The 26,421-nt window shown below is 39.6% G+C and overlaps 1 protein-coding gene across 1 annotated transcript in view; it reads left to right on the top strand.

The window, feature by feature from the left end:
• The window catches only part of dst (dystonin), a 113,010-nt gene that overhangs the window by 33,204 nt on the left and 53,385 nt on the right, over positions 1 to 26,421 (top strand). The window contains exons 8-36 of the mRNA XM_081616123.1: positions 1,068 to 1,160; positions 8,650 to 8,816; positions 9,041 to 9,153; positions 9,848 to 9,954; positions 10,043 to 10,162; positions 10,639 to 10,734; positions 10,836 to 10,963; positions 12,733 to 12,826; positions 12,921 to 13,075; positions 13,647 to 14,124; positions 14,213 to 14,341; positions 14,418 to 14,495; positions 14,572 to 14,733; positions 14,913 to 15,017; positions 15,129 to 15,224; positions 15,307 to 15,432; positions 15,948 to 16,100; positions 16,199 to 16,353; positions 16,443 to 16,569; positions 16,682 to 16,865; positions 17,216 to 17,373; positions 17,474 to 17,652; positions 17,743 to 17,881; positions 17,976 to 18,169; positions 18,797 to 18,959; positions 19,044 to 19,127; positions 19,238 to 19,345; positions 19,447 to 19,545; positions 25,673 to 25,819. Of these exons, the coding sequence (XP_081472249.1) occupies positions 1,068 to 1,160; positions 8,650 to 8,816; positions 9,041 to 9,153; positions 9,848 to 9,954; positions 10,043 to 10,162; positions 10,639 to 10,734; positions 10,836 to 10,963; positions 12,733 to 12,826; positions 12,921 to 13,075; positions 13,647 to 14,124; positions 14,213 to 14,341; positions 14,418 to 14,495; positions 14,572 to 14,733; positions 14,913 to 15,017; positions 15,129 to 15,224; positions 15,307 to 15,432; positions 15,948 to 16,100; positions 16,199 to 16,353; positions 16,443 to 16,569; positions 16,682 to 16,865; positions 17,216 to 17,373; positions 17,474 to 17,652; positions 17,743 to 17,881; positions 17,976 to 18,169; positions 18,797 to 18,959; positions 19,044 to 19,127; positions 19,238 to 19,345; positions 19,447 to 19,545; positions 25,673 to 25,819 (4,137 nt within the window). The remainder of the gene's footprint in view (positions 1 to 1,067; positions 1,161 to 8,649; positions 8,817 to 9,040; positions 9,154 to 9,847; positions 9,955 to 10,042; positions 10,163 to 10,638; positions 10,735 to 10,835; positions 10,964 to 12,732; positions 12,827 to 12,920; positions 13,076 to 13,646; positions 14,125 to 14,212; positions 14,342 to 14,417; positions 14,496 to 14,571; positions 14,734 to 14,912; positions 15,018 to 15,128; positions 15,225 to 15,306; positions 15,433 to 15,947; positions 16,101 to 16,198; positions 16,354 to 16,442; positions 16,570 to 16,681; positions 16,866 to 17,215; positions 17,374 to 17,473; positions 17,653 to 17,742; positions 17,882 to 17,975; positions 18,170 to 18,796; positions 18,960 to 19,043; positions 19,128 to 19,237; positions 19,346 to 19,446; positions 19,546 to 25,672; positions 25,820 to 26,421) is intronic.

The following is a 26,421-nucleotide window of genomic DNA, read 5'->3' as shown; positions in this document are numbered from 1 at the left end:
GGATAAGAAAATGTAAGAAGAGGGCAAAACATTTTGTATCTCTTTATTTATATTTGCTGATGAACACCAGGTCTTCAAGGATGGAAGTCCTCTTTCCTATCACCTTCATCTTTAGCTCCTCCCACAGATTCAAGTCAAAACTGAGACAGGAGAAACATGTTGGTAAAATTTACAAATAACTTTAAACCTAAAATAAAATGCTTATGTGTGCAGATATATTATATTTTGGGATTATTAGCCATTTCCTAATGTATAGACACTTTGACCACAAAGAGATGCACATTACTTAATAACAAATGATGCATTCCTTTGTTTAGCTTCTTTTTTAATTCCCTATAATACCTTAAATTCATTTTACCTGCTCTAAACATAAATGATACCATTGAATTTGTGCAGACTGAAATTCCCAACAGAGCGAGTTTAAAGCTCTCTGGTTGCATCCCCTCCCCCTCGGCTGTACGCAGGGTGTACAGATGAACACAGTCTCATTGAGCTGTAGCCAGATGTGACGTACAGCCACAAACAAAGGATTCATGGAAGACCACAGATGAGATAATGTATTATTCCAGCTAAATTATAAACAAAATGTGTTTGTGCAGTGTTGCTACTGATAAAGTAATCTAGCTATTAAAACTTCTTTAGATCTGAGTAGATCTAGAGAAGTAGATGAGTAGGCTGCAATCACTTCAATGTGGAGTGATTACAGCCATTCTAGTTAAAGAAGGCTGTCAGGAACCAATGATGGCTCTTCATAAACCCAGACAGTGTAGACTTTGCTCTACTTCAATTTGAGAGACATCTCTAAAAGACTTATCACTTTCTGATTCTGGCATGTGGTAATGTCCTAGCAAGTTTATGTAATTCCCCGAGGTAAAGTCATTATTGCACAGAGTTCACCTGAAATGTTACCATTCAGAAGTTTTAGACTAGGGTGCCACCTTGTGGTGGTTGTTACACATGACCAGGAAAAGTGAACAAAACAGAGTTGCAGTTATTTTGTGTGTGATTATTACAACTAATAAACATATAAAGATGTGTTGTACTAATTGTAGACCTAATATCTCTAGGTCAAACTTGTAAATATCAGGAACGATGACATCACTGACGGAAATCCAAAGCTGACCCTGGGATTGATCTGGACCATCATTTTGCACTTTCAGGTTAGTGATGCATCTGATTCTGTAGTAGCACAGCTTGATTTCTTTCAATGACTCTTTTATTTCTTATCAATGAACTCATGGTCTCATTAATGAAAAAAAAAAAACTTCACTGGTGAACTATTGCACTTCTTGAAGTTCTTTTTAATGTTTCATCACATTTGCAGCCACTCATTTATTTCAGTTGGATTTTATGTAATAGTCCGTCAAAAAAATGCATATAATTGTAAGTGAAAGTTGGTAAAAGTACTTTGTAATACTGCCTTTTTCTGTGAACATCGGTTTCCAAGTCTTTATATTTAGGTCGGCACATTGACAAGGGCTTTCTCACAGATTAATATAGTTTGAGCTAAACCATTCTATTTTAACTCTGGCTGTGTGTTTAGGGAAGGTGACCATCCACTAAAGGGATTAAGCATTTTGCAGCCTGTAACACATTTTACTTCAAGATTGCTGGCTTTTTTTTTTTTTGCCCTGTCTGTACCTGAGGTGCAATTCTCCAGAGGTCAGATGATAGGTATTTTGGGAAGTCAGAGAAAATGGGATGGGGTAAAACAATCTTGCCACACCTTTCAGATTTTTATTTACAGAGAATTTTTTAAAATTGTGAGCCGTTTTCTTTTAACTTTAGACCTGTACACTAATTTTAGTTGATCAAAACAAAAATGATTATTCTTTTTAATATGTTGGAGTCTGTAGTTGTAAAGAGATAAATAAAGAGGTACATTTACAAAGGGCTACTTTAGGAAGATCTCTAGTTCTAAATGACCTTTTTCTTAAATGTTCTTTAATTATGCAAAACATCTCTACATTCAAATAGACTAAGCAAGTGAAAAGTCATATTCATTGTTTAATTTCTATTTTCTCAAATCTGCCTTTCATCTACAAGAAAAAAAATACTGTGTTTTGTACATATTGATACATGACACATTTGAGGCATTTTGTGTTATTTTTGAGGAGTTCTAAATATGCTGTGCACTCTAAACTCTAAACTGACGTATGGTGCTGTAGATCCTCAGTATTCTCCTAAAAACGTTCCCTCTGGGAACACTTAATCACCCTAATGCTGTTACATAAATCATGTCACACGAACATCCAGGTGCCCAGTGAGGTATTCAGCAACTATCCCAAAAAAATTCTTCCTTTCATGTCTACTTCAATTCTCTCCTACTTTTAGACAGTACTGTTTTTAAATCTTCATAATTTTGAATCAGGGACATAATTACTTTAAATCAATATGTCATTTATACTTTGAGCGTGTGTTTATTTTCTAATCTTAAGGATAGAATTAGTGCACATCTGATTGCTCTGTAGCGCCTGAATGAACAGAGTGAAAGCAGCAGATTGAATTTTGCCTCAACTCAGACAAGCTGACAGGTAGCGTCCATGATTTTGCCAACACCTGCCGCTGTCCGTCTCACGCAGGCCCCAGAGCGTTTGGTGGTGCGGCACAGGGCCTGTTTCTTCTTGCTCTGCAAGGACATCAGGGCACCTGATAGGTTCAAATGTTGAACTTCACTCAAGCTGCACACCTTTGTATTTTATTAAAAAACTAAACTGACAGGTGTCAACAGAAGGAATTTTATAATAAATGCTTTATTTTTACTATGTCTGACAGAGGAATCCAAGATTAACCTCCTCACCTGAGGAACATTGTGTTCATGCTCGTCTTACTGCTCACGGCTAATTTTAAAAACTTATATACGTTTTGTTTCAAATTTTCAACTTTCTACTTCATACCAAGTTAGCTTTTTTTTACTTGTAATGTTCATTTTTTAGCCTTGTCTGAGCAGAGATGTGGGCAGTGTTGTAGCAAAGCATCCAAAGGTGTACTCTTAGATACTGCATTTCTATGTGGGAATCATATGTTTTGAGTCTGGCTGCTGCCATGGTACCACTGTAGCACTTCACTACCGCCAGGGGTTTTAGGCACTTGTGTGACATCCTTGTTTATTTTGCCCTCATTGTGTCACTGCTTCTCTCTGCAATGTGTCTGTTTTGTCATTATGTAGCTAGCATAAATGTGGGTTAATGAGTCACTTTTTCATTTTGCTGTTATTAAAACTCTGTCACTGATGAAGACTGCTGCAACCGGAACAGCAAGTCTTGCTGCATATCATTAACTTCTAATTTACTGGTATCTGGAGAGATAAGCTAATAATACAAAACAAATAGGATCCGATCTACTTTTATGCTACATCTTTAGAAGAAGGACTGTTATTTGGACTGTACAAGGTGTCTGGTGACTGTGAACTCTGGAGAAATTTCAATATTATACTTCACAGGGACATGTAGTTATTTTTAGATTTAGCCTGATGCTCATTAAACATGTTGCCAGACAGCTCTAGTAGCTCTAATGGTTTTATAAACTGAGCCACTTCCTGATCAGACTATTAGCGACTTTCAAAACTGTTTATTTTAATGTTTGCTTTGTCTACTGGAACTCACCCCCAACCCCTCCTCTGGCACAGCTATTGTAATTTGATCGATAAATAAAGTGAAATGACTTTTTGCCCAGCTGGGATTTGCTTCAGTTTCTCATGCTCTTTTAGTACCATTCTGATTTTCAATTATCCTTCCTACACTTGTGAGACTCTCTCTGGCTCACGAGGTCACAATTTCTGTGCAAAAGCATAATATGTCGCTTTTGCTTCACAGTATGTTGCCATTTCTTTCTGTTGTAAAGAAATTTAGAAACAGCTGTTGTGTGTGGAATTATTCACTTGGGGAAAAAAAAAAAAGCAGACTAGCCAGATTTAAACTGGTTTGTCCGCAAGTCTCTTTCATTCTCGACCAGCTGAGTGCCAGAAGCACGTGGGCCACGTCTGCGTTTGCATTTATGGTGTTTGCGCTGGATTAGTAAAGCTGGGAAAATGTTTCAAAGGTCAGCCAAGACTGTAGTGTAAGAGGAGAGAGCACGGAAGAGGCGCAGCGTGAGAAAAGGCTGACCGGTTCTCAGCAGGAAGTTAAAGGACGAAGTCGACTTCTCTGAGTGCAGAGCTTCTTGTCTGTCTGCCGGACTGCTGCTGCTTTTCTATGTTCCTCTGCTCTACTTATCTAATGGCTTTCTGTCAGTGGGATAACGCTTCTATAGCTTGACAGGTAGCTCAGTGGATGTTTATATCATTCTGCTGTTTGGGGTTCCGGCACTGTCGATGGAAAAGTATTCAAAGATCTGACAGCCATGGGAAACATCTGTGGCCGTGTTCGTGGACCTAAAGAAGAATGCTATGTTGACCCCAAGAAAGCTCCGTTAAGTCCTGGATCTAAAGAACTCAGAGGACGTCAATATTTTCAGAGGAAAAAGAGGAAATCAGAAGATTTAAAGCCTAACGGACCATGTAGGAGTTCTCCAGGTGAATTCATCGGAAGCAGTACTGTCTGCAATAGTTCTGAGCTTCAAGATGACTCAGAAGACAACTCTAAGAGAAACCAAACGGAGATTATTAAGCTCTCCCAGGTGGAGAACCAACTAACCAGGCAAGGTAGTCTCAGTAAAGGTGGATATATTGGAGAGGTACCAGTTATTGTCCTCAGAGGCGATGATAGTCCACCTCTTGACACAAGGATGGCGTGTAGGTTGGAGAGTTTGTCTACAGACATTGAAGATGATCACATCTGCAGGAAAGCTGTTGAAGGAAAGCTCCATTGTGTTGGTGCAAACTCCAAGAATGTCTCAGCCAAAGACGGTCTGCTTGTAAAGAAGCTCCTGCAGCGCCAGCTGAGACGGGCTGTTAGCTTCGGAGCGGTGGAGCACATGTTACGAACTCTGAAGGGCAATGACATACCCGGGAGCGAGGAGATGTTTGCGAAGATCATATGTGGGTCTCAAGCACACAGAAGGAGGAGACACAGGACATACACCTGCCCTGGTTACATCGAGCCTGCTCCAGCTCCTGCCAAGTCTGTTTCCACCCAACACAAGGTAAAAGGAGAGAGAGTGCTACAAATAGTTACCATGGGGATGATTCAGGGCAGGGTGAAAAAGCAGTGATGAACAGTGATGGCACCTGACACCTGAACAGTGGTGGTGTCAGTTTATAATAAGGTGGCGCTACCGCTACATTAAAAATGTAGCTTCTTCATTGCCAAACATAATTTTGGATTTCTTTTAGATGGTCAAAATTGGTGGGTTCAACTTATGTTTCTTTACTGTTGATTGGTTACACATGGATTTATTTCCTGTGGAATTGAGATCTGAATACAAGAAAGTACTTTTTTTTTGCTGCTCCTCAATTTTACCTGGACATATTTGGGATCTTGGTCATTCTGGAACAGTATTCCATGACCCTACCATAGATTCACATCCTCCATGCTCTTTGGCTCCACATATATGAGCTCATAAAGGTATTGAAGTATTCTTGTGTCCTTAGATGAAACTGCCCATGAGGAACTAGGTTCTCACCTCCGCTTCCCTGTAGAAATGGTGTTGTTCAGTTCTTACTCACCCTTTTTTTTTTTTCTTCCAAACACAGCAAGATAAGTTGATAATAAAGAACCTTGCACTTGGTATTATCTAATCTCAGCATTTTATCCCAATCTTTCTCTAAATACTTTAGTCATATTCTCTGACAGATTTAAATTAAGTTTGTCTAAAGCTGCATAATATGAAAACATGTAATATTTGATAATGTTGGTGAATTTGATAATGTTATGACAAATAAGTCTACAGATTTGGTTGTCTTTCTGCTTTTGCGTCATTGCAAACATACCTAACATGATGCTTCTTATGGACTTGGATAAAGAAAAACTGTGTTGTTTGAAGGGGGTCAAGTACTTATTGCTTAACTCTTGTGTTTACAAATGGAGTCCAACCGCACAAGGGCTAATTTGTATATAATATATTATAATGTTTAATAATCTGTCTCTCAAGTTTCAAGTGAAGCTAAAATAAAAGTTTGAATGTTTCTTTTGCACAAATTAAGAAAAGTACTAAATCTACATGATATAGTTATTTCTCTCATTTTAAATTTCCCTGCATAAAACATAAACTTAGTTATTTGCTCATAGTGTATTTTGTATCTGCTTTGTGTTGCTTTTTTGTTGTAGCTTACTCATTATTATTATTATTATTATTATTATTATTATTATTATTATTATTATTATTATTATTATTATTATTATTATTATTATTATCAGTATCTTTTCCATTATTGATTTGCTGGTGTTTTTGTCATTTATATAGTGTTTCCACATTTTTGGCTTCTCATAATATTTACAGTTTCCAAAATTTGAGCAAGTACTATAGACATTGTTTAGATGTATTCGAAGTTAACTCTTAAGTGCGACCTGCGAAGTGACACTGTTTGCGTTGCGTCATGCTCATGCTCAAGTGTGAGCTGTAAAATAGTTGAATTTATTATGCAATTCTGTCAAACATTGGAGACCTGCTGACCTTTGCCAAGGATAGGCATTGCATTTAGTGATTCATATGGAGTTACAAGTATGTAATACCCATTTTGTTATCATATCTCATATAGATTTATAAGAGTTGTTCATCTTATCAGTCCTTGAAAGTGGAATCTCTTATACTTTATCAGGGAGAGGAATGTTGATTTAAGATGGTTCTTCTGAAAGTTTTATTTGACAAAGCTGAACAGAAAAAGATCAAAACCTAAATACGTGGACATGTTGAAATGGTTCTTGCAAAATGCAGGGCACAGTAAAGACACTGTCAATGGATAGGTTGTCAAATATATGACAACCATTGAAAACATCTAGGGCTGTGTTTGTGGACCTAAAGGAGAATGCTGCTTCTCCTTTAGAAAGAAGGATAAGCAGTAAAGAAAGCGCCACTAAGTCCTGGATTTAAAGAGCTCAGAGGTTGTTTGTATTTTCTGAGGAAGAAGAGGAAGTCAGAAGATTTAAAGCCTAATGGACTAAGACGGTCTGTTCAACTCAGCTGAATAAATATTATTTTTATAGCACCAATTCACAATTAGCGTCATCTCAAGGCTCTTTACAAGACAAACAGATCCAATGTATTTATAGAAATACAGAAGCAATTTAGTCCAAACATAGTCATTCAAATGTATATTCTAATTGCATACGTTCTAATTCCATTATAGTTATGATGAAGCCTGTCACCCAGTTGATTACTTGAAATAATTTAGTTTGTAGCATTTCTGCCTCCTCCTACATGAGCGTTATGCTAACAGTGGGCAGTGATTGCATCGAGTTGTTAAACTTCCAGCAATCTTTCATACTGATCATGTCGCAATAGTGGAAATGAAAACTACCTTATAACAGGAAGAAACCTCCATAGAATCCAGCTTTGTGTAAATGATCGTCTCCCGTAACTGACAGGAGGTTTTTAGAAGACAGGGTGGATAAATATAGAAGCATTTGATCGTGGAGCTCTTTCTAAGTTAAGGAAAACATAAGGAGGATTAATGGCAGCAGCAGCTGCTATAGTGGCTTTATCTAGTAGAGAAACACGCCTATTTCAGATAAGATTTTTGCCAAAAATCTTGGCTCAAATCTCTGGAATGAAATACTCTGGAATGAAATGCAAAGCAGAGCGGGTAATTCAGCAGAAACAATCAGCTGGTCTATTTCTGCAATTAAGTTATGGTTCTCTCTACCAGGAAAACAAAAAAAGAAACTATACATCAAATTGCAGCAGCAGACTGAAGTACTCTGTTGGAAATGTAGGCTTTTTATTTCCTGATTCTCAATAAAAAGTCAATCAATAAAACAGACAAACTCAATAACTACTTTTTTTCTTTCTTCAAAGTAAGAAACTTACACAAATACAATACAGATGTCAAGCTTGAAGCATTAAACTCTAATATTAAGTGCCCATAATATTAGCTTATATTTAGAATACTTCACCATATTTAGTGACATGCTGACATCAACTGAACAGCACAAACTTCATTTCAGTCAGAGAGATTGTGAGATTTTAACAATGTGAGATGTTGTGGCTCCAGATTTTGCCAAAATTCTTAAAACATTTTTGGATGGACTTGGATGAAGCTGTGCCATTAAAGGCGATGAAGGGCATCACATGATCAGAAGAAATCTGGAGTTGTAGTTGCAGCAGCCTGTACATTGAAACAAGTATTTGTACTTTCACCAGACTCTTTATTAGGTACACCTTGCTAGTACGGTCTGATACTTTCAATAAGTTTTCTCTTTCAGGCGTACCTGTATATTTCCAAGTGCAAAAAAAGTAAAGAGTATTGTGGATTTGCAACAAATGTTTTTTTTATATGCATAACTGGGTGGTGCCAACCTAATGATTCTCATAAGAGCAAGAATGTAGCACATTTGTGATGCTGGAACACTGGAATAATGTTCTAGTTTTAGTGCCGACAATTCTGTTCAGGGCTATAGCAGTGCTGGCACAATGCAGTCATTTGAGTTGTTTATTTGAAATGTGTTATGGAATAATAAAATCATTGTTTTAAGTGAACTCTGTGAATTCTTTGAACTGTAAACGTCATGTTGGTGCAGCGTGAAACATCTTTCTCCCTCTGCTCTGTGGTAGATCTCGGATATCCACGTCACAGGGGAGTCCGAGGATATGACAGCCAAGGAGAGACTACTGCTCTGGTCTAAACAAATAACAGATGGCTATGTAGGCGTACGATGTGACAACTTCACCACTTCCTGGAGGGATGGGAGGCTGTTTAATGCCATCATTCACAAATACAGGTACAGTTTCACAGAATGTGTTTGATGAGACTACTCTTTAGGACTATTTCATATGGGCTTAACCTTTATTTTTCTATGCTCCATATGTTTGTTTACTGCTTTACTATTTCCTATTATACTTTACTTTAATTACCTATCTGGGTTTTCCAGCTTGACTCATCTCAACATACTTTAAATAACTCACACGGCTTTTTTTTTTCTTTCATTTTTTCCTCTTACTTCAGGCCAGATCTGGTTGACATGAGCCGGGTGTCGACGCAGACCAACCGCTCCAATCTGGAGCAGGCCTTTACCGTAGCTGAACAGTTGGGGGTGGCCAAGCTGCTCGACCCTGAGGGTAAGATCTGTACAGTGTCCCCTGTGCACCAGATAATAGTGAAGACCTGTGCACCTTTGAGTCAGAAATGATCTCAGAACTGAGAGAAGCTAATTTTTATCTAACCTTTAGAGTGCAGTTGGTAACTATCATAAAAATGTGTTTTTTACCTGTTTGTTATGAAAAAATCAAGCTCCACTGGCTCCGTCCAGTGATCCTACTCTGATCTGCAGAAACGCACTGCTCAAAATCAGAAACAACCACACAGATCCATGAGGAATGTCTTAGCACTGTCAATAATGCTCATTGAAGCGAGCACTACTCGCACCTTTTCCCCGCAGACCTCCAATCGTTGTTCAAGCTCAAACTTGCCAATTTGTTGCAGCTATGCTAATGGTGGAGATACAACCAGGAAAAGGGAAAGCTATTTATCTGCCATCATTGGTGGCCATACTTTCTAGCCTGCATTTTCATGGCAGGCTCTGTTATGGAGGAAGGGCTGTAGTTCATTTCAGCTGAGATTTAAATTAAAGGGATTACAGCACATTTATCAAAATGTTTTTGTTCATACAAACTTGTTTATACCAGTTTCTAAGACCTTGACAGACCAATTTTATTTATTTTTTATTACCTTAAAACCATCAAAGAAGACATGTTTGTTCTCAGCATGTTATATGATCTTTCCTGACCTGTTGGTTTCAACTTTGCTCATCAGACGTTGATGTTCAGTCACCGGATGAGAAGTCTGTGATTACATACGTCTCAACTCTGTATGACGCCTTCCCCAAAGTACCAGACGGTGTTGATGGAATAAGTCCTAATGTAAGTTCGTGGCACTGAAACACACGAAGGAAAAAAAAAAAAAACTGCTGACAGCTGCTTGATGGATGATGGCTCTGTCTTTCAACAGGATGTTGACATCAAATGGGTGGAGTACCAGAACATGATCAAATACCTCAGTCAGTGGATAAAACATAATGTGGCCGTTATGTCAGATAGATCTTTCCCCAACAATCCTGTGGAACTCAAGGTTTGGTTCTCTATATTTTATGAGTTTTAGGCACCACTCCAACATTGCAGTTGGAAGCACTTTTACCTTGCAACAAGTAGTAGTAGTAAACCTGACTGTAAGGTTTTGAATGGAGGGATGAATGAAAGGATGGATATATTTGTGTCTTTTATATACAGAAAACTGGTTAAATGGAAGTACGTAGCATACAGCAAGATATCTGACCAGTCAAGGTTAATTTCCTTCTTCAAACAGCATAATGCGATCCCTATCTGCTGCTGTAGATACAGTTGATGGATTTTGGAAAGAAGAAGCATCCATTAGCTGTAGGATATTGATATCTTGCAACAGAGAGAGTAATTCCTTAGAGATATGTGGAGCTGGTTGTGAGGGTGGTTGCAAAGAGGGGTGGTTATTTTCAAAAATGCTGTAAGAGGGTCATTGTCATGTGGAACAATTAAACAGATTAATTTTCACTTTCCGACTTCTTTTCTCAGGCACTTTATACGCAGTATCTGCAGTTCAAAGAACATGAAATACCACTAAAAGAAAATGAGAAAACAAAAATCCAAAATCTCTACAAAATGCTAGAGGTATGGAAAACGGAAAACAACTTTATTTTCTCTTTAACTTTCACTGCCATTCGTCGTGTGTCACACCAATAACAAGCTTGGTTTTGCTGTGGGTCTCACAGATGTGGATCGAGTTTGGACGTATTCAGTTACCCCCGAGCCATCATCCGAATGATGTGGAGAAGGAATGGGGTAAATTAATTGTTGCTATGCTGGAGAGAGAAAAGAGCCTGCGGCCAGAACTGGAAAGGTATGAGCAGAGAGTGAGAGCATCAGCACTTGTTTTCTTTTTTTTTTCATTCTGACCCATCAAGATTTATTGAAAGTCTGGTCTTAAAAATGTGAACTACAGAAAAGGTCAAACACACACAGTATTATGCCTGGTTCCAAATAGTCAAAAAAAAGACTATATGACTATATTATGAGGCATTAAACTCCTAAAATGTTTTCCTAATGTGCTGCTTTATGATTTGAAGCACACTACACCCGTTAGCGTATTGCTCTGTAATGTTGTTTTCACAGGCAGAGTGCACCCATATCATATTTCAAGCCTCTTAATGTCTTTACTGAAATTAGATACTGAGGGCACTGCTGGACACCTATGTGCGATTTGCAGAAATCCCCTTATTCTAATATTTTTGCTCAGTCAGCTGGTCTGTAGAAACACAAGACTTAATGCACAGATGCACATCAGTGAGTACAATTCATAGATGTTAATGTTCAACATGTAATGAAGTGATCTACAAAACGTCTTGCAAACATACATAATACATTTTATACTCACTGAATACACGATTAAAAAACATTTTATTCCATCCTTCTTATTTCACAGCATAATGCTTGGAGTGAAGTAAAATGTAGAGTTTGAAGTCAAAATGATGAGTGAGGTTGAAAAATTGTTTTAATAGCAAAAGTGAAAAACATTTTAAATGTTTTTACAAGGATGTGAAAAAACGTGTGAAATATCTGCCCACAAATGTAGTTGCTTGCAAAAGTATCCATTCCATTTGATTTTCAGCTAGCCAGTCTCAAGTGGTTTCATGACCTGTAACTATGCTGTGTTGTAAGTTCTCACTTTTGAGGCAACAATAATAGTATGAAATGTCAACCTTTAGTTCAACTTTATTCTCACAATCTTATCTGAACTGTTTAGATTTTTTTGAAAGCCTGCTTTTATTCTCAACACGTTTTAGCTCATTGACAAACTTTAAAAGAGAGAAAAAAAAACATCTGTCACCTTGTGCAGCTGTTCCTTCATATTTTTTTTTTGTCTTGTCAAATTATGTGGAAAGAAATGGATGTGTCAACAAGTTATCCAAAAACAACAGTCTTAAAACAGTTGTTAGCGAACTCAGTTACATGCCAGTTGCATTTCTTTTTTTGCATTAATATTATTTCTATGGAGATAGGGTTTTGTGTTCAGTTCACCGTAGTTCAAACATCTTAAAAAAAATGCAGCATCTGCTCTGGGTGTGGCTCTTTTGGCTGTGGTTCCTACAGTCCTGCTACCTGTGAAGTTGCTCTGTCCCAACATGCTGTTTAATTCTCATCCCCTAAGGAGTGGGATTGTGTTTCAGAGTGGCTTGTTTTACACACCCCTCGCCTGGATGGAACGCTATAAATATTAGAAGGTTGGAGGTGGTTCTGTCAGTTCTTTCTAATAATCAGTCAGTGCTATCAAGGTTGCAGACTCCAATTCTGATTGGTAGTGTCGGTTAGTCATGCACTGGTGAAAGTAATGCCTGCTTAAAATGTGAAGTGAAATGGCATTTTTGAGCAGGACCTCTACTGTTAGCAACAGTAGCTTTAACACGAGCTTTGGCTCCTGTGACAGCATCCTCACTGAGCCGTTGCAGATTAACAGCTCGGTCTTTCTCAATAACAACCTCGCCTATGGATCCAGGTGAAAATACTTTCTTCTTGACTTTTACAAAGCATGTTGTTTTTAAGTGTGCTTAATTTATTTGTTTATTTTTTCAATCTTAGTCCATATCTTGAATATTCCTCTCTGTTTTTCAGGCTTGAGATGTTGCAGCAGATTGCCAACAGAGTCCAGCGAGACTGTGTTAATGGAGAAGACAAGCTGGCACTGGCGAGATCAGCTCTGCAGTCTGTAAGTGTTTTGTGAAAGCTGAGGTTGATAGAAAAAATAATTCCTGGTGTTTAATATATGTTTTTTGTTTGTTTTTTTTCTTTCTCGTTTTAAGGATACAAAACGTCTCGAGTCAGGAATTCAGTTCATGAACGAGGCTGAGGTCGCAGGCTATCTGCTGGAGTGTGAGAATATCCTCAGACAACAAGTGGTGGACATCCAGATTCTCCTGGATGGGAAATTCCCGTTTGCGGATCAGCTTGTTCAGAGGTACAAAGGGAATCCTAATTCCCCACTGAGATACTCTGTTGCTTTTCAACAAGAAATATGACCTTGTTTAAGGCAATAATTCCATAATACTGATGAAAAAGTACTAGTTCCACTGTCTGTTTATTTCACTTATGATATGGGACAAATGTCTTGTTCCACTGACAGATTATTTCATTTATAACTTGTACTTTTTCATCAATATTAAGGAATCATTGACTTAAGACAAACTCCTATACTTTAGGAAAAGTTGCTTATAAGTAAGTTCTGTTTGATTTGAAGTGCACTAAGGTATTTTCAATAGAAATGAGAGAAATAAAACGTAATATTTTGCTTTGTGTATTGTAAGATTATTGTGTTCAAATGTATAAAGGTTGTTTTGAAAATTAAATTGAAATATTTCATGCTGTAGTAAAGGCAGTACTCAGTTTTTCTTAGTCTTACAAGTGAAAAGTATAATTACTTTAAACGTGAACATTTATTTAAAATATCATTTTAATTTAAAAACAATAATAAAAACAGTCACAATTTCTCTCAATTAAAACTGATAACTGCTTTCCTCTGATATTTCCAGGGTCTCCAGACTCCGTGACGATCTCTTGGCCCTCAGAGCCGAGTGCTCCACTGTGTACAGCAAAGGTCGCACCCTGACGACAGAGCAAACCAAGCGCATGATCTCCGGCATCACGCAGAGCCTGAACGCCGGCTTTCCACAGAGCATTAACTCCAGCTTCACATCAGACATTACTCCTTCTCTCACATCAGGGGGTTTGGGTACCCCCGGATCCATGTTCTCCGGCCTCACCCCGAGCCTCAACTCGTCGCTGAGCTCACCTTTGACCCCTTCCCTGACACCAAATCTGCCGCCGGCTTCCGTCCCGAGCTACATGGGAAGCGGGGGCGGCATGGAGCCTGGTAACCTCATGCATCTGAAGCACATGCAGATCAGGAAGCCGCTGATGAAGTCGTCGCTGGTGGACCCCAGCATGACGGAGGAGGAGGTCAACCTGAAATATGTGCAGGACCTCCTGAACTGGGTGGAGGAGATGCATGTGAGCAGTTTCTGTCCCTTATTTATTCATGTAGGCCTTGAATGTAATTTTTTTTTGACTCGCTGCATTCTTTTCGTTTTCTGTTTAGTTGCAGTTGGAGCGCTCAGAGTGGGGAACCGATTTGCCCAGTGTGGAAATGCATTTGGACAACCACAAGAGCGTGCACAGAGCCATTGAAGAATTTCAAATGAGTCTCAAAGACGCTCGACTGAGTGAAGTGAGTTAGTTTTTAAAACTTTCTCATAGATGTAAAGCATGAAACGTATTTATTCACAAAACTGCTTTCCTCCCAGATTCAGATGAACATGCCAGTAAAGCTGACCTATTCAGACAAACTGAACAAACTCGAAAAGCAGTACGAACAGCTGTTGGTGAGTATGACCCCAGAGCTCAGCTAGATTATTTTCCCATTTTAAAGTCGTAGTCTAACTGTTTGAAATGTTTCAGAGCTCTTCGAGGGATCGGCAGAGCCACCTGGAGAGCCTTCACGACTTTGTGTCGCAGGCGACTCAGGAGCTCATCTGGCTGAACGAGAAAGAGGAAGAGGAGGTCGCCTTCGACTGGAGCGATCGCAACAGCAACATCTCGCAGAAAAGAGACTACCATGCTGTAAGCTGTTTCTGTCTTAACCCGCTGGGATCTTTCATGCACCCAGGAAAAAAGTGTTTAAATGGTACCTTGAATGATCGCCTCTACTCTCCCACACTGAGATTATGTGAGATGATGGAGTAGCCGATCCTTCACCACGCCTTAGCACCAGGGGCATTTACCTTTATGTCTTTACACAGGACCTGATGAGGGAACTGGATGAAAAAGAGGACACCATTAAGTCTGTGCAGGACAAGGCAGAGCGCCTCATGCTGAAGAACCACCCAGCCAGACTAACCATTGAAGTGAGGCCAATGTGCTAGTTTCTGTATTTGGGCCTGGAATTGTGCAGACAATTACACGTTGTTTCCAGCATGCAGTTTTCCAGTATATCTAATTATTTTGCTTCCTCACAGGCATATAAAGCTGCAATGCAGACACAGTGGAGTTGGATTTTGCAGCTCTGCTCTTGCGTCGAACAGCATCTAAAGGGAAATGCTGTATATTTTGAGGTGTGTTGCTCCCTAAGACTGTCCCATTAAATGCATTTTTTTCCATCTAACCTTTACACTCCTTTTTATTTTCTCTGTGCAGTTTTTCAGTGATGCCAAAGTGTCCATGGACTACCTTAAGAACCTAAAAGATTCAATTCAGAGAAAATACAGCTGTGATCGATCGAGCAGCCTGCACCGGCTGGAGGACCTGATTCAGGAGTCCATGGTAACACTGATGCAGTGATATGAAGTGAATGCATTTGTGTGTAAAGATGAAAAAGTACAATAGGTTTTCCACATTTTGTCCACATTTTATCTGGTCATATTTCTAATGTTGTCTTCAGGGTAGTGCACAAAATTAGTTTGTTCTTCACATTTTTTTCTTATTTATGTGAAATAAATGAGACTAGAGCACCTTTTTCCACATGTTTTCAGCATTTCCCAAATAACCTGCTGCAAATTTTTAGCAGTACTTGTGGATTTTTTTCAACAATGGCTGTTTTCTTGCCACTTTTGCATAAAGACTAGATTTGTGGACAACCCAGTGCTCCTTGAGATCTTTTGAATGTTTCCACAACTCGTAACTTTTTCCACCACTTTTCAATGATGTGCTACTTTATGTTGGTCTCAGAAAAAAGTTTTAAGTCTTCTGGTCACAAAATACAAAAAGGCTTTTTTTTTTTTTTTTTTTTTTACTTTTTATGTCATGGTACAAACTATATTGTTTGCGTGTATTTTCAGGATGAGAAAGAGCAGCTTCTTCAGTACCGTAGCACTGTCGCCGGGTTAGTGGGCAGGGCCAAAAACATTGTGCAACTCCGGCCGAGAAACCCTGAAATTCCCTTGAGGTCCTCCATTCCTGTCAGAGCGATATGTGATTATCGTCAGATAGAGGTATTGTCGTTTTAAAAACATCACACCACAGTCACTCCCATTTAATTTAGAAGCTTGTGTAACAGATCTCTGCTGCATCTCTCTCTCCTAACTCTCAGATTACCATTGATAAAGATGACGAGTGTGTTTTGGTGAGCAACTCTCACCGAGCCAAGTGGAAAGTCATCAACCCAGCAGGGAATGAGGCCATGGTTCCCTCTGTTTGCTTCACCGTGCCTCCACCCAACAAAGAGGCTGTTGACTTGGTAGCGAGGTGAGACGCTCGGAAGCTACTATCCATTTTTGTGAAGTTGAGAGTTTCCTAAAGCATTCATTGTCTAAATTACTTCTCTTCTACTGCAGAACTGAACAGTTATACCAAAATGTCCTAACTCTGTGGCACCGCTCCCACGTCAACATGAAGAGCGTTGTGTCCTGGCATTACCTAATGGCTGACATACGCGCCATCCGCAACTGGAACGTAGCCTCGGTATCTATACATGTTTGTTCCCCCACTCGCTGATGATGATTAGTAATAATTAGCTTTAGGTTATGATCACACTCAGAGATTTGTCATGCTTTCATTTCTGAAACAACTTCAGATAAAGACGATGTTGCCTGGTGAGCATCAGCAGGTCCTGAGCAGCCTCCAGTCCCACTTCGATGAGTTCCTGGAGGACAGCAAGGAGTCAGAGGTGTTTACAGTGGCAGACTGTGCACAGCTGGAGAGAGACGTGGCAGCCTGTAAGGAGTACTACCAGGAACTGCTCAGATCCGCAGAGAGAGGCAAGCCTTCAATTCTCCTCCTAATAACAGCCCAGCCTCCAGCCTCCGGAGCCACTTTGGTCCTTAAGGCTCTTAAAGCTATAAATTAAGACTGTGATTTTGCGCAATTACATAATTTATACTTTTTTAACATAGAAATGTGTCTGTTAGTTTACTTTTAAACCAATAAAAGCCAGGGTTGCAATTCATGAGCCATAACTCGACATACACTATGACAATGCCGCCACCTAGTGGTGCATATCCCGCATAATTTCTTGTTTTTTTTACATGTTTTCTGTCAAACGCTGATTACAAAAAAAGTCCTTTCTTAATTAATGATTTTTTATTGTTAACATTTTTTTTATCAACAGAAGAACACGAGGAGTCTGTGTACAATCACTACATCTCAGAAATCCGCAACATCCGTATGCACCTGGAATCCCACGAGGAACACCTAATCAGGCAAATCCGATCACCGCTGGAGAGGGATGACCTGGAGCAGAGTCTGCAGCGCATCACTGAACACGAGGTAATCAAATGAGTGTTTATTTATTTATTTTTATCCTTCTTACATAAAGAGGCATATATGTGATGTAGGTGTTCATAACATTCTACATTCTGTTTTGCAGAGGAAGATGTCTGAGCTGGAGAGGCTGAAGGGCGATCTGGATGTCATGAGGGAGAAGTGCGAGCAGTTCTTCAGACAGGCTGCAGGCTCTCCGTCTGTGTCCACGCTTTCCTCTGAACTTTCTGTCCTCGTTCAGAGCATGAGCCAAGTGTACTCCATGTCCTCTATTTATATGGACAAGTAAGAACTGTGTTTTATTGCATGTAAGGGAGATTTTTGCGGATTTTTGCGGAAAATGGTTGAGCTGAAGTGGAGCTTCTGTTTTTGCAGGCTGAAAACGGTGAGTTTGGTGGTGAAGCACAGTCAAAGCGCAGAGTCTCTCGTTAAAGCCTACGAGTCCAAACTATATGAAGAGGATGCCGTCAACTCGGATGTCAAATCCATCGAAAGTGTGATTTCTACACTTAAGGTAGCGCTACATTTTTTAAAAATATAAAAACATGCTGCTTGCACTGTGACAGCTCGTTTTAAGTAGTCATAGTCGTCCATCTTTCTGTTTGTAGCAATGGCGGACGGAGATCGACGAGAGGCAGGAAGTATTCCATGACATGGAAGATGAGCTGCAGAAAGCTCGCGTCATCAGCGATCGCATGTTTAAAGCCCATAACGAGCGAGACTTTGACCTGGACTGGCACAAGGAAAGGGCGGATCAGCTGAGTGAAAGATGGCAGAACATTCACTCCCAGATTGATAGCAGGTTTGCAGGACGTGTGTTTTGTTGCATGTCTTGTTATGGAGATGCATTGATCAGAAGTTTGCCACAACTTTCTAAATCAAATTTCAGTTTTTTAGAGCTTTGACCAGTCAAAATTGATTTTACATGATTTGGATTTTTCTTAAAATACTTTTATGAAAGATTCAAGAACAGCATTCTAGCATTTGCTCCAGATTCCAGCCTTTAATTGTTAATTTTTGCATAATGGGGGATGTCACAACTCTGTGTGAGAAATCCTTGCATTTAAAAGAAAAGAAGGACATTACAGAGTTCTCATATTTAGCTATTTTTAGTGTCTTGACTCTTGAATTTCCAACATATAGTACACAAGTCTAGCACATTATATGTTACGCAGGTTAAACCCTCAAAATATTAAAAAAGAGAAAATTTGCAATGCATTTGTCATTTAAAACATTTTAAAAAATCACATTTTTGAGTTTTTGACCTGTCAGCCATCACCCAATTTTGTTTCAGCTGAATATAGTCCCATTCTGATCCCAAACCAGTTTCTCTGTTTCTCTCCATTTTTATTTCTTAAATTAATTTTATCACAGGATTTGTGTTCAGAGTTCTTGTATTAGTAATGAAGATTTCCTATAACAATTTCAGGCTGCGGGACCTCGATGGTATCAGCAAGTCTCTGAAGCACTACAGAGACTCCTACAGCAGTGTGGATCAGTGGATCTCAGAACTGGAAACGGCACAGCTGAAAGCCCAAGAAAACAAACCTGATGATAGCAAGGCTCTTGCTGAGATATTAAACAAACAGAAGGTACGAGAGAACTGAAGTGCCCTTCTCATAATAAGACCTATCTATTTTAATAGTGTTCGGTCCTAAAATAAGTGTTATTTTTAGGTTCTTGTTGCTGAAATGGAACAAAAGCAAAACAGAATCGATGAGTGTCAGAAGTATTCGGAGCAGTACTCGTCTGCTGTTAAGGTAATTTGAGACTTTATATGATTTTGCTAAGGCAACACTTAAAAAAAAAAGATCTTGACATTTACTGGAAATATTTCAACTAACTTTTAAAATTTCGCTTAAAATTCCAGGATTATGAGCTGCAGCTAATGACATTCAGAGCGATGGTTGACTCCCAACACAAGTCCCCTCTTAAAAAGCGGAAGATACAGAGCTCCTCTGATGCCATTCAGCAGGAGGTAAGACTGGATTTGGATTTTATTTACAGTGCAAAATATTTTTTGCTTTTGTATTTTCTGCACATTCACACATTTGTCTTTGTTGGGTTAATTTCATGCAGTTCATGGACCTCCGAACCCGCTACACTGCTCTTGTGACTCTTATGACCCAGTATGTGAAGTTTGCCAGTGAAACACTGAAAAGAGCCGAAGACGAGGAGGTGAGCTGGTTTCAATTTAAGGATAACATTTATTTATAATGTTTGAAAAAAATGCATCCCGTTCTTTAGTTGCTCTGGTTCTTGCAGCTTCTGGGGCCTCTTTTGTTCTCCTGATGCTGACACCTTTTTTGTCTTTTCTTCTGAAATGAGATGCATGGTATTTAGTTTCATGAATCTTCTATATGCTTTACTTCTCATCCAACTTGACTTCTTGACTCACAGGGTCATCATGCTGGCAAAGAGAATTTGCTTCATTGAGCAAAAGAAGCAAAGAAAGTGCATTCGTGTGTAAAATAGCTGCATGTGTGCTGGTGATGGTGAAGTGGGTAGAAACATCTCGAGCATTCTTGGACAGAAACATTTTCAAAAATCTCTCTAAGAGTTTGTAAAGCAGTTTCTAATAGCATTTGCATTCTAGAGATTTTAGATGAAAGACTCATATTTATAATTTTTATCTACATCTCTTTTTTATTAATGTGACATTCCATTGACTGAAATATTCAAGTTAAAGGCTGCTACTTTTCTAAATTGTCCAGTGTGAGATTATGCTGCTGCAATAAAATATGGGTGGCGAAAAATGTGCATGATGTATTTGCTAGTTTAACAAAAATAATCAGTAATCTGTTAAGTTTTTTAAATACAATATACTATTCACAATATGAACTAAATTAGCATTCTCTTGTAAATATATATATTTTTTAAATTTCAAACTCTTAGAGAGATTATTTAAGAGCATAGTTGCGTATTTGAGGTAACCATGTCTATTTAAATGTGAATCTGTGGATGACTCATTTTTTTGCATTGTAGAACAGGAGGGCTTTCGAAAGAGCAGAGGATGCAAAACGGACAGAGAGCATGGAGGTCCAAAAAGCCAGAGGGGAAGTAGAGATTAGGCAACTTAAGGAACGGATCCAAGAACAGGAAGTTTTGCTTGCAGAAAGGGAAGCACAGGTGGAGAAGCTGGAAGTAGAACTAGAAACACAAAAGAAGATTGTTGGGGACTTAAACTTTCAGAAAGCAAAGCTTGAGCATGATGTCAGTCAGTACTACACTAAGTTAGACATAGTGATTAAAGACAAAGATGCACTTGAGCAGGAATTAAAACACACCAAAACTTTAATGGAGCAGTCGGAGGCCACCTCTTCTCTGACTCAGAAGAAACTCGAGGAAGTCTTAAAGAAAGAAAACGATGCACAGATTTCTGACCTACAAAGAACAGCAAATGCGCAGGAAGCAGTTTTAGCAGCAGGGGAGTTGCAGAGTAAAGTTCCAGCTGAACGCAATGATCAAACTGCAGAGTCTTTGGGACTTGAGAGCCAATCAGAACTGGCCACCCAACTCGAGGGATCTGCAAACATATTGCACGATGTCTTGCAGCAGAGACTGGATGAACTATCTCAGGTCCAGAAAAAAGCAGAGATGGCCGAGGAGAAAGCACAAAGCTATAAAAAGCTTCTGGATGACACCAACAACAGACTGAAAAAACTGCAGATGGAGATGGAAGGTGAACGGGCCCAGACCAGACAGAAGTCGGATGATTTCCATCAGGAGATGCTGAACATGAAAAAATCCATCTCTGAATTTCAGGAAGAAATCAGATCTCTCCAGAGAGCAAAGTCCTCATTGGAGCAAAGCACCTTTTTCCAAACCACTGAAGTAGAAGGCCTTAAAGAGCAGCTGAAGATCACCCAATCGGAGCTGCAGAAGAGAAGCTCCGTAGAGCAGGAGAACTCCTACAAGATCAACAACCTAGAGGAAGAGGTGGCTTCCAAACAGTCAGCCATAGATCAGCTGAAAACAAAATGCAACGAGTTGATGAGGACGAACGTTTCGTCTGACAGCGACATTCGAAGTCTTCAGATCCAAATGGAGTCGATGGAAAAAGAAAGATCATTCTCTGAACAAAAGATACAATCTTTAAAGAATGAGGTGGAGAGCTGGAAACAACAGCTTCAAATCTCGAAGGACGAGAGCAACACGGTGAAGAGATCTGAACATGCCCTGCAGATCAAATACAAGAACCTCGAGGCAGAACTTCAGAGGAGTGAAAACATTACGTCTCAGCTGCAGAGGAAGATCGATGAGCTCAAGCAGATGAACTTAGAGGTGGAGCAGAATGCCAAGAACGTGAAAGCCAAACTCGATCAAGTGACGATGGAGATCGAGAGCAAGGACCAGCAAATTAAAATCTTCAAGTCACAGACAGAGGGTGCTAAATCACAGGTTAGAATTATTGACGAGGAGCTAAGTAAGAAAACGCAGACCATTCATGAGCTTCAAATTAAATTGCAAGAACACAGTGAGGAGACAAAGACCATCGCTGATCTGCAGCTGAAATTAAAGTTCCAAAATGGAAAAATCATAAATTATGAGAAAGAGGTAGCAAACCTGAAGTTAGAGCTGCAATCTGTATTGGCCGAGAAAAACGTAGTAAATCAGAAAGTTCACATGCAGAAAGCTGAAATCAATGATTTGAACGAGATGCTGAAGAAAAAAAATGTGGAGCTGCAAAAGGAATCTGATGACAGCCAGAAACATCTGCATAAACTTAAAGCTCTAGAAGAAGAACTTCTACAACACAAGCACAGCTTTAAAGGAATAACTAACAACTCTGAAAAAGTCATAGAAAAGCTAAATCAGGAAATGTATACGCTTCAGAATGACAAGGCAGCAGTGGAGAGGAAGGTAGAGAGTCTGAATGTTAAACTTTCAGAGGTTAGCTCCGCAATGCAAAGAACAAAAGATGAACTAGCTCAAGAGACAAAGGAAAGAAAATCGAAAGAATCTAAAATTATTCTGCTGGAGACTGAAATTCAGAGACACAATCTAACTATCAAAGAAGTCATGTCCAGTTCTGACAAATCCCAATCAAATCTGCAATGTGAAAACACAATCCTGAAGAGGGAGAAATCAGAGGCGCTGGAAGAAAACCTCTCTCTGGGAACAGAGCTCAGAATGCTAAAAGACAAACTGCAACACACCCAAACAGATGCAGAGATAAAGAAAAGAGAAAACTTTACTCTTCAGCTGAGGTCCCAGCAGATGGAGGAACAGCTAGAGAAATGTAAAAAGATGCTGGAGGAGCTAAAGGGTAAACTTGAGCTCCAGAAAGAAGGCTATGAGAGGCAGCTGTCACTTATGCAAGCAGAAATTGAGAAGAAAATGCTTTTGTTGCAGTCTGAGATTGCTAAGGAAGGCCAACAGTCACAAAGCAGCGAATTAGCAGAAAAGCTCAACAAATATTTTAAGCAAGATGTAAAACTGATTAAAACTTTGCAACACACCACAGTAGAATCAAGGCAACATATGGACAAGGAGCTTCAGTTCAAAATGGAGAAACTGCAGCGGGAAAGAACAAAGCTTGAGCAAGACTTGTTGAAAGCAAAGTCTGAGATTACCCAACTTGAGGACGATAAACTGAAACTCGCCTCTAAAATAAGTTCTCTGAAAAGCCTCTGCAATCAGCAGTCAATTGAGAGAACAAAGTTTGAACAAAAGCTGTCGGATAGCGAGCGCAATCTGTCTCTGAAAGAAAATGAAGCAAGAGCCCTACGAGAACAAATAGAGCTGTATGTGCGAGAGGTGAAAAACCTGCAGAAAACTCTGTCGACTCTGAGAGGAGCGGTGACGGAAACCATCCATCCAAAAGTAGCAAATGACAAAGCTGATCTGTTGAAGGCAAATGTTCCCATGGAGAAGAAAATGACGACAGTCATCGAGGGAGCAAAGAGCAGAATGGAGGATGAAACTCTCAATATCAAAAAGGTATGAAGGAAGCTGCTGTGTGAAATTTAAAGATATTTTACTAATTTAAAGGAAATTTAATACTGTGCATATTTTAGTTTTAAAAGTGAACTTTTGTCTTTCATAACTGAAGCATTCCTCTAATGTCACATCTACAGATGGAGAAGATGGAGAGAGGAAACGTTCTCGAAGGAAATAAGCAAGTCAAGGAAGTTGCCCCTCTTTACCAAACCCCCAATATTCAAGCAAAAAATCTGCATCACATTGCTCACAAGAGTAACATTTCATCTGATCTTCCCAGCTCAGTCAAAGTGCCAGGATACATGGCTCTGTGTGGACTTAAAGACCCAAGGCAGAATGAATGCAACATCAGTAAGACAGGCACTTACCAAGTCAGAGAAACCCATGAAGCCATAATCACATCTGAAAAAAGTACAGGAAAATCGTATGGAACACGGGGCACATCAACTTCCCAGAAGCACCAGGAGTTAATTGGGAGTCCTGATATTCACTACTGGATCAAGCATCAGCTTCTGGATGAAGGGGTTTTACGAAAGTTAGAGATGGGCCTCCTCACTGTTGAAGAAGTGCGAGCATCACTTGTCCATCGCACTGATAAACCTGCCACGGTAGCTGGACTTTATGTAGAGTCGAGTAAGAAAAAGATGCCCTTCTTAGAAGCAGCTGCGAAGGGCTTTCTTGCAAAGACATACGCTCTTGAGTTCCTCGAGGCTCAGGCTGCAACAGGCAGTCTCGTGGATCTAGCTACAGGAGAAACGGTGTCCGTTGCAGAGGCGCTAGAGAAAGGCATCGTAGATCTAAGCATGAAAGAGAAACTGATGGAAGCAGAGAAAGCTGTTAGTGGCTACATCAGTAAGGGCAGAAAACTTTCTGTCTTTCAGGCAATGGAGGAGAGAATTATAGATAGATTTAAAGGCAAGAAGATACTTGAGGTCCAGGTTTCCTCAGGAGGGTTATTTAACCCAGAAACAGGAATGAGAGTCCCAACTTTTATAGCATTGAATGACGGCCTCTTAAGCAAAGAGACTCAGCAGAGTCTGCATGATCCGGTGAGCAACCCAAAAGGTTTCCACAGTCCTGACACCGGACAGAGGGCATACTACGATGAAATACTCAAGACCTGCTTATATGACATCAACGGCAGTGTGTTTCTTGTCCCGTTTGGAGAGAGACACTTGACAAACACATCTCCCATGAGTCCTCATAGAATGTCAGTCGTCAACAGCAGCTGTGGATCAGAAATGTCCGTGTACGAAGCCTTCAAGGGGAAACACATCAACAAGAAGACCTATCTGTTCCTGTCTCAGCAGGAAAGCAACTGGCAGGAAAACTCTCTGGTTGACCCAAGCGGAAACTCACGTCACTTCATCGCAGATGCCAGAAGTGGGCGACAGCTTTGTCTAGAATCTGCTTTAAGTCAAAGATTTCTTGAAATGTCTGAGTTTGAAAGCTATCGCAGTGGTCTTTTAAGCATCTATGAGATTGCAGACATCATATTTTCAAGAAGGGTTGTTGTGGAAGATGTTAATAGCCCCATTGCCGGTCTCTGGGACATCACTAGGAAGAAGAGGCTCTCAGTTCTTCAGGGTCTTCAGCAGGGCGTTACTGACAGAGTGACGGCATTACGACTGTTAGAGTCCCAGGTCTGCACGGGGGGAATTTGCGACCCTTCAACTGGGGAGAAACACACACTCTCTGATGCTCTGAAAAGAGGTCTTTTAGACGAGGCTCTAAAGCAGCAGCTCCAACAGTTCGAAGAGGCATTCAACGGTATTACCCACCCTCAGACTGGGAAGGTTTTGTCTGTTTTCCAGGCTGTTCAAGAAAACCTCCTCCCAAAGGATGTGGTTTTCCGCTGCGCTGAATTTCAGCTCTTGACCGGTGGACTCATAAATCCTGACTCAAAGGACAGAGTCTGTCTTGAAGAAGTGATTCAAAGCAACTTTGTCGACAAGGCTACAGCCACTCTGCTCAAAGATGAGAAGTTCCAAGCTCAAAGCCTCACATGTCCCAAGACAAAGAGACGAATCACATTCAAAGAGGCGCTGGAAAGAAGTGTGTTTGACTGCCACACTGGTTTGAGGTTATTGGAGGCTACAAAAGTTCATGCATTTGGGGCCAAAACAGCATTTCATTATCTTTGTGCGTTTAAGTAAACATCTTGTAAATGATATATGACAATATGACTTTATTATGTTTTCCTTTTGTTGTTTTTTTTCACACCCATATTTTACTGCTATGTTCGATGTAGCCGATTCTTCTGCTTCGTGGCCAAGTTGTAAATAACTTACTTTTCTTATTAACAATGTTTGGTTATTTGAAAAATTAAGTCTTGCTGACCGCCTGCCTGTTTTAATTGTAGAGGTCTGTTGATGAGGAGAAGCGAGAGCATGGTGATAAAGTTAGCAAACTGTTGCACTGGATGTCCGATGTGAAGCGGACCGTGAACAATGACGGGAATGGTCCGAAAGATAGTAATGCCAACACAGATGCCTCAAATAAACACCAGGTAACTCGTGTATATGTTGAGGTGTATCCTTGATGTCACTGTGTGATTTACAATAAAAACCACATACATAAGTTATTAGTGGTTGCAGTAACCTCTTTTGGGTTAACACTTGTTTGATAATATTAATTGGACTACATGCTGGATTAATCCAATCAACTTCCACACAATAAAAACCGTTCCAGAAGTTGCACAAGCACTCATATATATGAGAATGTTTTCACTGCCAATCATTGTTACAGTCTTATAAACACATTTTAAATAAAAACTCAATGCAAGAAATGAAGGAATGACATCTTTAAAGAGTGAATTGCACAAATTTTGTTTTTAAATCTTATTTATTTTATAATAATTGTGAGGGCATGTTGATAGTGGAGGCAATGGTGATTTACCTTAAAGTAATTATTTGTTAATGATGTTGAGTTATAAAAAAAGAAGTTAAGAAAAATAATGACGAAGATTTGAAAACTTCCTTTATTCCTGTTCTAATGAATAAAATTAGGAAAATCTATGTGCACCATTAATTCATAGCATCCATTATTTTAATTTACCAACATAATGCATTGGATGACTGACCTGTTTTTTTGCGAGGATACAAACATCAT

Source organism: Poecilia reticulata, chromosome 15, assembly GCF_904066995.2.
Source record: "Poecilia reticulata chromosome 15, P_reticulata-male-v2, whole genome shotgun sequence".
NCBI classification, from domain to species: Eukaryota; Metazoa; Chordata; class Actinopteri; order Cyprinodontiformes; family Poeciliidae; genus Poecilia; species Poecilia reticulata.
This window is presented reverse-complemented; position numbering and strand designations above follow the sequence as displayed.